Below are 15,421 nucleotides of genomic sequence, written 5' to 3' on the forward strand. Positions count from 1 at the left end.
ATTTGTGTATCACTTTCAGGAATCAACTGCATAATATTTTGGAACAGAATGGATCATATTCAAGCATTTTACTTACTGCTTAATACAGTGGAACTTTGAGTTCTCCAATTTTAAGTTTCTTGCGATTCTACACCATAAATTCATAGTTCCTCTGAAAAACCCGTAAGATCAATGCAAAAAATTACCTGATTTTACATTTGTTTCTAGTAAGGTTTACCTCGATTCTGAGTTCTTACTCGATGTCTCGCTTGGCTTCATTCCATTTTCCTCCTGTTAACATTTGATGTGCCTCAACAAGTTATAAGTGGCACGAAAGACAGATGGTTCACGCCCCAGGTGGTGGTGGTGGTGGTGGTGGTGGAGGAGGAGGAGTTAAGGGAATATTTTGGGTTGTTGTGGAGAGGGGAGACGTGAGAGAGGAAATGCTTATGTAATCCACGATCGGTGCTGCTAGCATAACTTGCAACATTTAGCTTCACTGTGCAGTTATGATACAGCTACTGCTAGATTGCAGTAGTAATGGAAGAACAAGACAATCGACATGAAATGTTCCAGACCAGGCCAGTACATGAAACTGTAGCACCTGAGCTTTCTTTCAAATTAATGTTTTTCACAGTTTACAAAAATTCACTGAACCAATTTCTAATAAGTTTGTAACATCAGATGAGGAAGTAAACTCATTTTTTCAGTTGTCTGTTTTTTTCGTCAAGACTAAAATAACACTTTAATGGTGGTGAGCATATGAAGTGTGGCTCATAAGGAAAGCCTTAAACAATAACGGCAATGGTGGTAAAATTTGTCATTAAGCAGATATCTGAATTTATGCTTTTGGTTTAACCACATAGCTGCTGTAATGTTTCTTGTTTAATTCAACATGTTCATCAGATTTTGCTTTTTTTCTGGGTTAGCACAAAGGATGATCTCTCAAAAACTTGTGTTTTGAACATATAATTTGGGGTCGTAGCACATCAGGAAATAGCTTGATTCTCTTGTACCCAGATACCAAATTTAATTTTTTGATGAGTTTTTACTTGCTGTTACACATGTGGTTTTTTAAGAACTGATGAAATTCTTTACCACAAATTATTGTACAAACATTGTGCTGTACATTTAATTTCCTTCACATAGACAGATTTCCTATAGAGTATTCGAAAGGATTGCAATTTTTAATCATGTATGCCAGTTACATGTGTTTTTGCTAATATTTTTTTTGGGGAGGGGTTTAACATTTTCCTCAGTTTTGTGTTTTTTTAAGTCTGGACCACATGAAAACTTAAAATGGTGGTTTCACTGTAAATATCTCCAGGTAACCACTGTGACACTACTGAATAATCCAGCAGACAAAGCACAGTTTTGTGTGCATGCAACACAAAGTTGTTAGATAGAGAGTCTGTATTCTGATAAATGTTCTATATTTGTGTATATTTATTTTCAATCCCAAAGTGGCGTTTGTCAAAAGTATTTTTTACCTGAAATGTGAAGTCTTTAATAAAATAACAAATTATAACTGACCAATCCTAAATAGTGCAAAATCCGAGATGGAATAATGACAATATTATGAAAGGGAAAGATTGCTTCTCATCTTATGCAGACATGCTGAGTCACAGATAGGCACAACAAAAAGCTACTAAACATGTAAGCTTTCGGCCAGAAGGCCGTCTTCCGAAACAGCCAAAAAACACACACACACACACACACACACACACACACACACACACACACACGACTACTGTCTCCGGCTGCTGGGGCCAGATCAACCTCTCTGCTGTATGGTGAGTAACAGTCTTTCCATTTCATAATATTATCATTAATCCTAAACAGTCCAGGTTAAAAAATGGTAGGAAAATTTGTGATGGGTGTCTTTCTTTTATAAATAGACTAGATGTATCACTTTTACAAAAATTTTAGTTGTATCAGTTTTAGAACATGTTACTTCACAATGTTTACCTCCCACACTTCCCTCCTTTTCCAAACTGATGATTCCTTCATACCTGTCAACTGACCTCTTCCACATTGAAGTTTCACACTGCAGTGGAGTTTGCACTGGATGGGAGTTTCAAATCGAGTCCTTTTTGTCAAGTTGTGACATAAATTTCTTTTCTCCCCAGTTCGATTCAGTACCACCTCATTATGTACTCATTCTGCCCATCCAATCTTCAGTATTCTTCAGTAGCACCATGTTTCAAAAGCTTATGTTTTTATCTTTCTGAACTGCTTATAGGCCATGTTTCACTTCTGTATGAGGCTATATTTTTAAAGAAATAGCTTCAGAAAAGACTTCCTGAACTTTAATTTAGATTCTATGTTTTTTAGAAATGCTTTTTGTGCTATGGCCAGTCTGTATTTTATAACCTCACCATTTCAGCCATCCTTAGTTATTTTACTGCCCAAATAATGAAACTTATATGCTACTTTTAGTGTCTCATTTCCTAATTTGATTCCCTCAATATTGCCTGATTTAATTTGACAATATTCCTTTATCCTTGTTTTGCTTTTGTTTATATCCATCTTCCTTTCAAGAACACTGTCTATTCTGGTCAACAACCCCCTGCGGGCCCTGGGATTAGAATAGGCCTGATGTATTCCTGCCTGTCGTAAGAGGCGACTAAAAGGAGTCACACGTTTTGGTCTTTGTGATGATCCCCTGTCGGATTTGACCTCCATCTTTCTAAATTTTCCCGAAGAGCAAGCCAATTGGGGAAGGAGGCCTTACATGGTGCATCATGTCCATTGTGCATTGAGATCTTTAGCCCACTTTCTTGTCGTCACAATGCAGTCCCGCTCATTCTTCTTCTCTTGGGTGAGGACACATTCCTGGGTGCATTTTCCACCATGCACTATGCAGTGTCGCTTTCTGCGCTGACGATGACCATGGGCTGCTTAGCATCTTATATCCAGCACGGTAGCCAGTCCATTGTGGTGGGGCCGCCATGTACCCTTTAGGTTGTAGCCCCCTGACAACAGAGGGATCCCTCTGCTCATGCCTGTGCCGTTAACTCCCCATGTATGCCATGAAGTAGATACCAATCTCCCTGGGGCATCGGGACTCCCGGCAATGGCCATCCTGCCTGATGGCCCTTGCTGATGCTGGGTGGCGCCTGTCTGGAGGGCCCCTGGTGGGAGTGGGTGGCATCATGGCAGATGACACGCCATGAAGCGTAGTACGTCATCTCTTGCTGGTGGTCCACTGCCAGCAGTCTCTAAGTGGGCACAGTCTAACTTCAATGCTAAGAAAATGACCCAAAATCATTCCCCTCCCTGGCCACACCATGGGAGCAACACCAGGCTAAGGATGGCAGAGAAGCTTATTCGCCTCGGTACCTTGTATGTACGACAGTTGAGGGGAATCCTTCATGTCCATGAAGCCTCAGTTTTTGTGGAGCATTTGGATGACAAGTTTGGGGAGGTGGAGGGCTTGTCCAAAATACGCTCTGGGTCAGTCTTGATAAAAACAACATCCTCTGCCCACTCGCTTGTGACAAGTTGGGGGATGCTTCTGTTACCATCACACCCCATAAGAGCTTAAACATGGTCCAGGGTATTATATTCCACCAGGACCTTCTTTTGCAGTCTGACAATGAGATGCGCACCAATTTAGAGCGGTGAGGTGTTCCTTTCGTCCGGCGCGTCCATCGGGGTCTGAGGGATAATCAGGTTGCCACCAGTCCTTCATCTTGGCCTTCGAGGGTGACACATTGCCTGAGAAGGTCAAGGTGATGGTCTACCACTGTGATTTTAAAACATATATCCCTCACCCGATGCTGTGCTTTAAATGCTGGAAGTTCGGCCATATGTCTTCCCGCTGTACTTCCATCACATGTCGATATTGTGGACGTCCATCACATCCCAATACTCCATGTGCCCCACCTCTCATCTGTATCAACTGCGGAGAGCATCATTCACCTTGCTCGCCAGACTGCAGGATTTTACAGAAAGAGAGGAAAATCGTAGAATATAAGACCCTGGACTGACTGACCTACACTGAGGCTAAGAGGAAATTTGAGCACCTACATCCTGTGGCTATGACCACCTCCTACGCCGGTGCTACGAGAACAGTTGTTGCCCCATCACTTCCTCGCATTCCTATCGCCTCTCAGAACCAGAAGATTCCACCTGCCCCTTTGATGGTGGGGGACACTTCTCTCCCTGTTGCTCCCGCACCATCTACTTCTGGAGCAACACTCCCCACCCCCCTCCCCAACCATCAGTGATATCAGTCCCCACTTCTGAACTGGAGAAGTGTAAGTCGTCTTTGGCTCCTCTAGTTAGGAAGGGGTCTCTTGGGTCACTCCCTTCCCAGGTTTCTTCTAGTGGGAAAGATGACACCCGCCAGTGGCTGAAGAGCCGAAAAGCAGCTGGTAAAATCCCGCCAACGTTCTTTGTAAGCTGCTGGAACTTATTGTGGTTGGGTTGGGTCCTGGAGTCACATGGCCTACTGGCTCTATGTCAGGGTGGCTTCCGCCAGGGTCGCTCTACCGCTGGCAATCTTCTGTCGCTTGAATTTGCTATCCAAACAGCCTTTTCCAGACGCCAACACCTGGTTGCCTTCTTTCTTGATTTACGAAAAACGTATGACACCACCTGATGACATGATATTCTTGTCACATTATATGAGTGGGGTCTCTGAAGCCCGCTCACGTTTTTTTTCCGAAATTTCCTGTCGCTTCATACTTTCCACATCCAAGTCGGTGCTTCCCATAGTTACCCCCATGTCCAGGAGAATGGGGTCCCGGCTATGTATTGAGTGTCTCTATTTTTAGTGGCCATTAACAGTCTAGCAGCAGCTGTTGAGGCCCTCTGTCTCACCTTCTCTGTATGCAGACAGACTTCTGCATTTCGTACTGCTCCACCAGTTCAGGTATTGCTGAGCAACGCCTACAGGGAGCCATCCACAAGGTGCAGTTTTTGGTTGCAAAGTCGTGTGTTATGCGCTTCTGTCGGCATCCTACCATTCATCCATAACCAGAACTTTACCTTAATGATGATCCACTGACTGTAGTGGAGACATATTGATTCGTAGGACTGGTTTTTGACACCCGATTGACTTGGCTTCCTCACCTTTGTAGGCCGAAGTGGAAGTGCTGGCAGCGCCTCAATGCTCTCTGCTGCCTGAGCAACACCAACTGGGGTGCAGATCTCTCTTCGCTGCTGCAGCTCTACAGAGCCCTTGTTCAACCTGCCTTGACTATGAGAGTGTGGTTTAAGGTCAGGCAGTTCCCTCAGCATTGCATTTACTCAACCCAGTGCACCACTGTGGCGTTCGCCTAGTGACAGGAGCTTTTAGGACAAGTTCGGTGACCAGTATCCTTGTGGAGGCTGGAGTCCCTCCATTGCAGGTTAGGCGTGCACAACTGCTGGCTAGTTTCGTTCCACACATTCATAGTTCTTCTGTGCATCCGAATCACTGTCTCCTTTTCCCACCCACGGCGGTTCAACTCTTGCATCGGCGGCCCAGGTCAAGGCTGCCAATTGCAGTTCGTGTCTGATCCCTTCTTTCTGAACTGGAGTCCTTGCCTTTACCATATATACTTGAGGTCCATTCATGTACACCTCCTTGGTGTACACCTCGTCTGCAGCTTCGCCTGGACCTTTCACATGGCCCTAAGGACTCAGTTAACCCTGCGGCTCTCCGCTGCCCCTTCCTCTCGATTCTTGACATGTACTGAGGACACGAAGTGGTTTACACCGACGGGTTGATGGCTGATGCTCACATCGGCTTCGCGTATGTCCATGGAGGACATATCGAACAGCATTCCTTGCCAGATGGTTGCAGTGTTTTCACTGCCGAGCTGGTGTCTATATCTCGTGCTCTTGAGCATATCTGTTCATGCCATGGGGAGTCGTTTCTTCTGTGTACTGACTCCTTGAGCAGCCGACAAGCTATCGACCAGTGCTACCCTCATCATCCTTTGGTAGTGACCATCAAGGAGTCCATCTATGCCCTGGAACAGACCAGTCGTTCAGTGGTGTTTATCTGGACCGCAGGTTGTGTTGGAATCCCAGGCAACGAACTTGCCAACGGGTTGGCCAAACAGGCTATGCGGAAACCGCTTATGGTGGTCAGCTTCTCTGCAACTCACCTGCGTTCAGTACTACACCTCAAGGTTTTGCGGCTTTGGGAGACGAAATGGCATAACCTCAGCATGCACAACAAACTGTGTACCATTAAGGAGACTACAAATGTGTGGCAGTCCTCCATGTGAGCCTCTCGCAGGGACTCTGTGGTTCTGTCGGCTCCGCATTGGCCACGTTTGAGTGACACACGACTATCTCCTGTGCCGTGATGACCCACCTCAGTGTCGGTGCAGCGCCCGGCTGACAGTGACCCATATCTTGGTGAGCTGCCCTTCTTTGGCTGCCTTGCGATGGACTCCTGAGTTACTGGACTTATTACCATTAATTTTAGCTGATAACGCCTCATCGGCTAATTTAGTTTTACGTTTTATACGTGACGATGGGTTTTATCATTCTATATAAGTTTTAGCACATGTCCTTTGTCCCTTTGTGTTCTCCACTCTAATGCTTTTAGGGTGGATGTTTTAATGTGTCGCAGAGTGGTTGGCTTTTCCTTTTTATTCTTGTGGTCGGCCAGCCATTGTCATCTGCTCTCATTTTTTTTTATCCATTCTACCAGTTTCTTGCTTCTCTCTGTGGTTTTCTTTTCCTGTTTTGTCCATAGTAGTATTGGTTGTTCTTCTGACGTTCTTCTGGTTCTTCCTTTCTCCTGTTATTGTGCTGTATGTCTCCTTTTTTTCTTCTTTCCTTTGTGTAATTATTTTACCAGGAACAAGAGACTGGTGACCTCGCGGTTTGTGTGTCTCCCCCCCCCCCCCCCCCCTCCCCACTATCCCCCCTCCTCTTTTAAACAAACCAACCAATCAATCTGTTGAACTGCGCTTCCATGGTTTTTGCACTCTCTAATAGCATTATGATTTCATCAGGAAAGCTAAGGGGTTTTTGTTTTTCTCCCTAAACTTGAATTCCTTCTCCAAATTTTTTCTTTCACAAAGTTCTTTCATTTCTGTACTCCTTGCTCAATGTACAGATTGAGTAAAATCAGGCAGAGAAATATACAATCGTGTATCACTGCCATCTCATCTAGTGCTTCTTTTCACATCTTGTGACTCATAATAGCAGTCTGCTTTCTGTAGACGTTGTAAATAATCTTTGACTCCCTGTATTTTATCCATAGTATTTTCATAATTGTCAAGAATATATTCCAGTCAATATTGTCTGCATATTTCTGTAAATCTGCAAGTGCTATGAACAATAGATTTGCTTATTTTGGCATTTGTTCCAAGATAGATCATAGTGGAAGTCTTCCCTTAAAACTTCCGGGCTGATAAGCCATGGTTGAAGTATAAAACTCTCTCCTGATGTTTCATCTCCGACTGCGGGAGCCATCCTTGGAGGTAAAGCAGCGCAGTTCGCCACTTTACCTCCGTGGATGGCTCCCACAGTCGGAGACGAAACATCAGGAGAGAGTTTTATACTTCGACCACGGCCTATCAGCCCGGAAGTTTTAAGTGAAGACAATACTGGCCATGAAAGTTTACATTGTATGATCATAGTGAAAGTATTGCTTCACATGTTCCTAAATTTCTCTGGAACCCAAACAGATCTTCCCCGAGATGGTTACTGCCTGTTTTTCCATTTTTTGTTAAAATAAGTCATGTCAGTATTTTGCAAGCGTAACTTATTAACTCAAAAATGTAAATTTCATATGGCATTGTTGACTGGGATATCCCACAGCCTGTGTTCAACTGCTTGCCAGGTGCACATTTGCCCCTTTCCTTGTAGAAACATTGGAGTTGTCATATGTGTATTTGTTGAGTGGAGGTGATTATTATAGAAGGATGTATAGTTTAGTGTTGTATTTGTGTTGGATGATGATGATGATGATGATGATGATGATGAGAGAAGGGAATGGAGTGAAACCTGGTGCCGGCACATGACCTAGTCCTCTCAAGTAACACCATGGGAGTTGCCGATGTTAGTGTCCCTATCGGACTGATGGATCACCATCAACTGTGTCACATGTCCTCAGTTCATGAGGCACTGCAGAGAGGTTTGGAATTTAATCCAGAACATTGGCACAAAGACTGGTGATCAGGAACCTTACGCCACAGCCTCTCTTCTCCTTGCTGGCCATATATTGGCAATGAAAATGTCATCCACCATCAGGATTCAAATCAGCTTATCCCGAATTGAATGCCTCCTCACAAGTGTGCATTAAACAGCTTTGACTTTGACAGGCTTATTACATCAACAATTTGGTAATATATTCAAACCTGTTAATACCTGCCTCTTTTAGAACTGAAAATTATTACATTGTTCTTGAAGTCTAAGGATATTTTACCTCTCTTGTATATCTTGCAATGGTTTTATCATATATCTGTCAATTTTCCTATACAAATTTATAGCTGACTGTTAGCTTAACAGGTATTTAAATTGCTTCCTTTTTACAATAATTTATTATTTTAAACATATATTAAGTTAGCTTCTGGAAAGCAGAGATGTCAAAGTCCAAGCATCATAAATTTTCACCTTTCCACAAGTCCACAGTCCTATAGACATTGATAAAATGATGTATTATGTAGCCATTTCAATGCACCTGTAGAAGAGATGTGCTTTGTATGTGTGTAAGCTGCAGCTCTATCAGGTCTCTTTCATTACTTCAACCAACATACCAGAAATTGGTGCCTCATTGTCATTATATGGTCACAGACTTGTCTTGGTCAACAAATTACTGCAAAATGTTGGAAAGCTGCAGCAGTGCACGAGAAGGAGAATGAGGTAAATGGTTAATATCATGTAGTAGAGAAGGGGCTGGTGCACGTTTTAGGTAAATTTGGACGCAAATAGTATACTGATGGATAAGGTTGTAATAAGAGAGATAAATGGTAGCATGAAAGAGAGGATAAGGCAGAAAAGACAGGACACACATTTGTAGTAATAGGGGACTGGGGAACTTCCAGAAGAAGCAGGTGATGAATGTAGAAAGCTTAATATATGTAAAAGATTATTCTGATCTGTACACCTGTCTAAATTTATTCCATTAACCAGCTCCTGATTCCTGACTGTGTTATCGTAGTCATTTTGTCTTTTCCTCTTTAATCAATCAGTCACCACAAAACAGCAATTGTTACGCAATTGTACTTTTTTTATGTAGTTATTTGTGTAGTCATTTGTTTCTTTGTCAGTGTAGAATGTAACTAACTTTGATTCTTACAGATATGCATATTTCTTACTTTACAGGTAGGATCTTCTGTAAAATTATCATTTGGTGGCAGTTTGAAAATATCTGCTGAGAATGATATCAAGCCACCAGTGGATGTAGCTGCAGTCTGGAAACTTGATGATACAGTTGATGACAGTGTAGAGACAATTGATGCTGACCAGTTGCTAGCTGAAGAGGATCTCCAGAAACCTGATCCTAGCAAATTACGAGGTAGGTAGCATATATTGCAATAATATCCCTGACCATTATGTGAAACTGTGACATAATAAAGGTACAGATGTATGGTAATAATTATGAAGTTACGAATTACCATACAGTTTCTCCTAAATAGCAAATGCAAAATTAATCTTTCTGTTATTTATGCTCTCAATTATTTGTTTAAAGCCAACTTATTTATTTAGGCAATTTTCAGACAGATAGAAAGCTTACTGCATGACTCTTAGTTAGCACTAATAGAAAGTGCATTTTATTTTTGTTCTGCTATATATTTTTGAATTCACTGATTGACAAACAAAAACTTTTTGTCAGGTTACTGAATAAAACAAACTTATTTGATGTGTTGTTTTTCAGTGAATATGAAAACAATACTAAAACTATTTAGTTGGTTTTTATTTTTGTGATATAGACTTTTTCTTGTAGCTGTATACACGTACTGTATATACGTAATACTAACTATTCTCTTTGTTTTCGTTTAAGGCATTTCCATACATATACAAGTAATTTCAGTATATTTGTATATCAATTATTACAAACAACAATGCCATATATATCCATGCACGTTTAAGAATGTAGATAGTTTCTGAAATCTTCCTGTTGATTGTTCAGCAGTAGTCTGGTAACATACTGAGATTCCATTTTTCCTTGTTAACTCTTCTCCATAGTAGCCATCTATTGATGGAAACTCTCCTTATGTTCATCACTAACAACACCGAGAGACTCTGGAAAGAAGTTTAAGTAGGAGTGTGAGTAGTGAACTTAAGAGACGTGACACCCCATGTTTCGGAAAGATGTCACAATATTCTCTACCAGTTCCACATAATTTTCTGCTTTCTTGTTTCCTAGGAAATTAATGGTTACATATTAAAAAAAGCATCATGCTGTTTTTTTCCTTTTTGTCCAGTAGTTCAGTGAAATTACCGCTCTTCATAACCTAATTTATGGGCCAATAAATACACCTTCGTGGAGTTTAGCATCTGTCATGTGAGGAAACATATCTGAAGGCACCCAAAGTTTGCATCCTCCCTATTCGGGTCCTTTACGAAAGTCTTCATAAGACATCGCTTAATGTGGAGTGGAGGCAGCATAATCTGTTCCCTATCAACAAGATGATTACACTGAACATTCTGCTTCACTTTGCTCACTCTTTCACAGTGTAATGTATGTCAGTTTCACGGCTGTCCAAAACACAAATGAAACTAGAGAACTTGAGGTATTGTAACTACATACCTAGGAGGAGCGCTTTAACCTTCAGATCAGCACAGATGTTCTACTTATAGATAGGGTATTGTATACATTGTAAAATATGCTTCAGCAAATTGTACCATGTGTTAAGAGGATCTTGTAGTTTATGAACTACAAATCTTGAAGCAGCATTACTCAAATTTGAAGAGCACTTTTCTAAAATAATTCATTTAACAGTATAACGTGGGTTACAATCAGAAAAAAAATTGATATTGATTATATGTTGTGCAGCATGCATGGCAGGAATGGAGCTTTTCTCATGCCTGTATTGGAGAAGCACACATTTCAGACTCACCTTCAAGGCATAACCAAATCATGAGAAACGCAAATCGCATGGATGTTAACTTCCCATTCAGCCACTCCCTGTGATGCACAGCACAGGCATTACAGCAGAAATGAGAAGCCCCCCTTTCTCCTGGCCACTCACCTTGCATCCAGAGTACAATTCATAAGCTTTGCAAACAACAGGCTTGAGCTTCCTCTTCTGTGTTGTAAATGTGAACTCGTCACAAGTGTAACAGAAATTGTCACTATTGCTCACACACGAGCTTAGCATTTTATTGTAGACCTAATCACTGGCTCACAGTGAATGACACAAACCTGGAAAAAAGTTCTATTTAAATAATATAAAAGAAAATTGAGGTCTCATTATGAGAGTAAGTGACCTAACCTAACACGATATCTCAGAAACTAGAACCAATTGGTGATTTTTATTGGTAGTTTTAAAATCAGCGGGCCGAATTTAGTTAATAGCCATTACTTCCATTTAGGAGCAAAATCCATTGTTGACCAGTGTTATCAATCAAACTAATGCTAATGGAAAGCCTCTCTACACAGGGGGAAGGGGTGGAATTGTAAGAAATCCATATAGGGATATTTTAGTTCACTACACTGGTGAATGTTTCTCAAGTTTTGTGTCCATTCTCGATATTCGCAATTGCCAATTTATTTTACTGACTACTATAGGCAGTCTGCTGGTAGTTTCTTCCTGGATTGTTTGTGTGCTATATTACATCTTCAGTCCCACAATAGTCTTTGTATTATTGTGGTTTTTGTGAAGTCATCTGGCTGATTGCTCTCTTTGTTGACAATTAAATGCAGTGTTATAGATGTTGAAAGACTGTCTGTAGTGCAATACTTGAAGCAAGTGCCCAACTGACCCATGGATGCCAAACTGCATAAATTAAGTCATCCAGAAGTATAAAATCTGTAAGATCTCTGAAAATAATGGGAGTATTAGTAATAAAAATGGAATAAGTTTTGAAAGAGTGTACCAACAAAAGTGGACCACAGTTTTCTTCTTACAAGTGGATGCACTCCACCAACTATAACAGTGTCCATTGGAAATGTAAGGTTTTAAAAATGGAACATTCAGCTCAAATGATGTTGTACTGAAATGTATAATCTGAAGCAGACTGTATGTTAAGAGGGTCTTGTAGTATATGAACTACAGATCTTGAAGCAGCATTACTCAGTTTTTAAAAGTGTTTTTCTAAAATAAGTCGTAACAGAAAACAAAGTTTACATCAGAAAAATTTTGATATTGATTATAGTTTATTATTGGGAATATTGTGAGACAATTGCACATAGTAGAGCATCTATCGGACCGTGTGTGACAACCGTTCACAATTCCTCTGGTTACATTCTTTGTATTTGTGTAACTACTTGTTTATGATTCGTAGTAGTTACCTGGACCAGATAATTCCACAAAGTTTCATTCAGTCAGTCCAAATGTATATCGAGATTGCTCTGTATCAGTAATATTTTCTATGTGTAATTTGAACACATCAACTTGCGTTATAGCATGTAACCCTTCAATCCTTGAGCATAACAGCTTCTATCTTTCCTCAAGAAATTTTAACTCTGTAAGTACTACATGGATCAAGGGCGCAAACCGATCTAATACCATTAATGAGAAATATTCTGTTAAATGAGAAATATTCTGTTAGTGCCTCATGTGAATTTTACGTAATATCACTTCAGTGTTATTGTTTGTTAGGCTGTCCATAGACTACACCAAATGGCAAACTTGATTGAGAACGCAACTGTTATTGTAAACTCTTGGTTAATACGTAACTTGAGAATACTTTCAAACACATTTTGTCTGAATGAGGAGAGTATTTGCCACTAAAATTTTTCATTAAGTATTCAAAGATTGTGTGTCAAAAATCTTCACAAGCAGCACAATATTGCACATAAACTTTCAGTTCATGTAGCTATCATTTTCAAAATATGACATATTTAATTATAGTTTACTTCTGTCAAATTATCATTCAAGCTTTCATTTCAGGCAAACTGCTTCCATAGAAGAATTCAGTAATTTAGTTATACACGAGCTTGAAAATAATTCCCAATTTCTCAATAACAACTCTCCAACACTTTATTGCATATCAGTCATGTGTTATTGCCTGTGAAATAATTGCTGTATCCAAGTCAAAGTACGGATATGAACGGGCTTCAATAAAACCTACATAAAATTTTCTAATTAAATAAAAAGAAGATCAATTTGTATTTGACTAATCATTGCAAGAGATGGCCACAATGCAGACAGCGTCTTTTCCTGGTGCACGGTTGTTGGTTCGGTGACAGTGATGACCAGCTTCTCAGCTTGCAGCACCATCACCCTTGAGTCTGCCTCCTTGTGACATGAAACAGGTAGAACACAAGTAAACCAACACAGGAGTACAGACAGTTTCGTAATGCTAATGTCTTTTGCCATGTATCGTAGTGCATGAGTCCGGATGTGCTGATCACCGGAAGAAATATCGGCACATAATGTCACATTGGAAAAGAACTGTTGGGATTTAGTATTTCTGAAATTCATGTATGTCTCATGCCATGGCACTAACTTGTAACTCTCGTCTTACCATGGAACCATTTTTGGAAAAAATGGAAAAATTCAGTTGTGATAGTAGTTTTAATTTTTGTTATTCAATTTGCTCTTAGCATGTATTAAGTCATCTCTTTCTCATGTCTTAAAATTTGAGTGGTATTCATTTGCTTGACCATAATATTTTCTGTCTTCCTTTCTTAAATTTATTCAATAATTAATATGCCAATATGCTCATTATTGCAGTATGTGGGACTACTGGCAAAAGGAAAGCTTGTAAGAATTGTTCATGTGGTCTAGCAGAAGAACTTGCTGCTGAAAGTGCAACAAAAGCTGCTACTGCTCCAAAAACGTCGTCCTGTGGAAATGTAAACAATACAGTAATCACAAATTATTCTAATATACGAACCTTATACAGTTGTGTTTGTGAACTTTCTGATATATTTCTTTTTATTGTCAGTGTTATCTTGGAGATGCTTTTCGCTGTGCCTCGTGTCCTTACCTTGGGATGCCTGCTTTCAAACCTGGAGAGAAGATTCAACTATCTGATTTTCAATTAAAGGCTGATGTATGAAATTATTATGAATTATGTGAAGGTCACGACAAACAAAATTTGTGATAATATTTATTTGGGTAATATAGCAGTATATTGCGTATAATTTTACATTGAATTGTATTAATTGTCTATTGCTATAGGTAATAGGGTAGAAATGCAGTTAAGATATTAGAAAACAACTCTTGTTCATTGAATGAAGTTGCACAGTAAATATGAAGAGTATTTGGAACAGAACAGCAAATTATGATTTACATAGAACTTAACTGATATCTGTACTTCCTGTCATCTAATGAAGTATTGCTACAATAAAGCCAACTGTGTCAAGATTGTTTTGTACCTCCTCATTTGGTATAAGAAATTTCAATTTTAAAAAAAAATTACAAGTTGTGTTTCCTTACACAGTCATTTATTTACTATTGCTTTTCTTCTACCATTACTCTGTGCAAAGAGAGAGATGGCCATAGCACAAAATACATAAGAGTATAATCACCTGCATATAATACTTTATCCATTTTTTTACTTAATTGATATAGTTATGTCATGGTGTCTGTAATAAGATTCAGTTTCTTTGTAATATTTGCAGCATCACTCAGATTTGTTTGAGGTAACTCCATTTTCCAAAAACAAAGAGAAGCACAAACACTGAGACTTTGAACTCGGTTTTCGTTCATGTTGTGAATACAGTGTTCATAGTGGGCATATATTGCTTCTCTACATGTGTGTGCAGCTACTTTTTTGAATAGAAAATAAATGTTACATGTCTCTAGATAGTTTTTAAATTTTTATTTGTTTGGGACAAGCAGAGTGATATGAACAATTTAGTAGAGTAAGTAGTTTTACAACATTTAAGTTATGTATATGTTCTACAGTATAGGTTGGACATGTCATTTGTAATAAAATTGTACAACACAGTTTTATTCTCATCTAATTTTAACATCATTATCGAGTCCCTCAGCATTATGAAGGTCCAACTAACAGGTATGATACACACAGTATTTTGAGCGAGATGTAGTAGATGCAGTAACAGGATTTATTTTTCCAGAAAAGAACATTATATTAAGTACTTGTGGCCATTAGGTAAAGTCATTGCAAGAAATTTGTGTCCCTCCACTTAGTAGATAACTGCCTGCTCCAGTGACAACAACATTCAATGTTGAATTTTTTTGTTTGATTTGTCTTGAAGGTGATCTTACTGAAATAATGGATTTTCTTAATTAAAGGTGTAAAGGTAACTACTCATCTGCAGACCACCACCCAGGAACCAGGATGGGCATTATTCTAATAAATTTCTGTCTAGATAATTATTTGAATAAATAGATCATTGAAACACATT

General features: G+C 39.7%; 1 protein-coding gene across 1 annotated transcript in view; it reads left to right on the top strand.

Annotated features, from left to right (window-relative positions):
• The window catches only part of LOC124605653 (anamorsin homolog), a 40,958-nt gene extending 26,543 nt beyond the window's left edge, over positions 1-14,415 (top strand). The window contains exons 3-5 of the mRNA XM_047137478.1: positions 9,259-9,451; positions 13,779-13,900; positions 13,993-14,415. Coding sequence (XP_046993434.1) covers positions 9,259-9,451; positions 13,779-13,900; positions 13,993-14,106 — 429 coding nt within the window. The 3' untranslated portion in view covers positions 14,107-14,415. The remainder of the gene's footprint in view (positions 1-9,258; positions 9,452-13,778; positions 13,901-13,992) is intronic.
• Positions 14,416-15,421: the final 1,006 nt, after the last annotated feature.

Source organism: Schistocerca americana, chromosome 3 (genome assembly GCF_021461395.2).
Source record: "Schistocerca americana isolate TAMUIC-IGC-003095 chromosome 3, iqSchAmer2.1, whole genome shotgun sequence".
Classification (NCBI taxonomy): domain Eukaryota; kingdom Metazoa; phylum Arthropoda; class Insecta; order Orthoptera; family Acrididae; genus Schistocerca; species Schistocerca americana.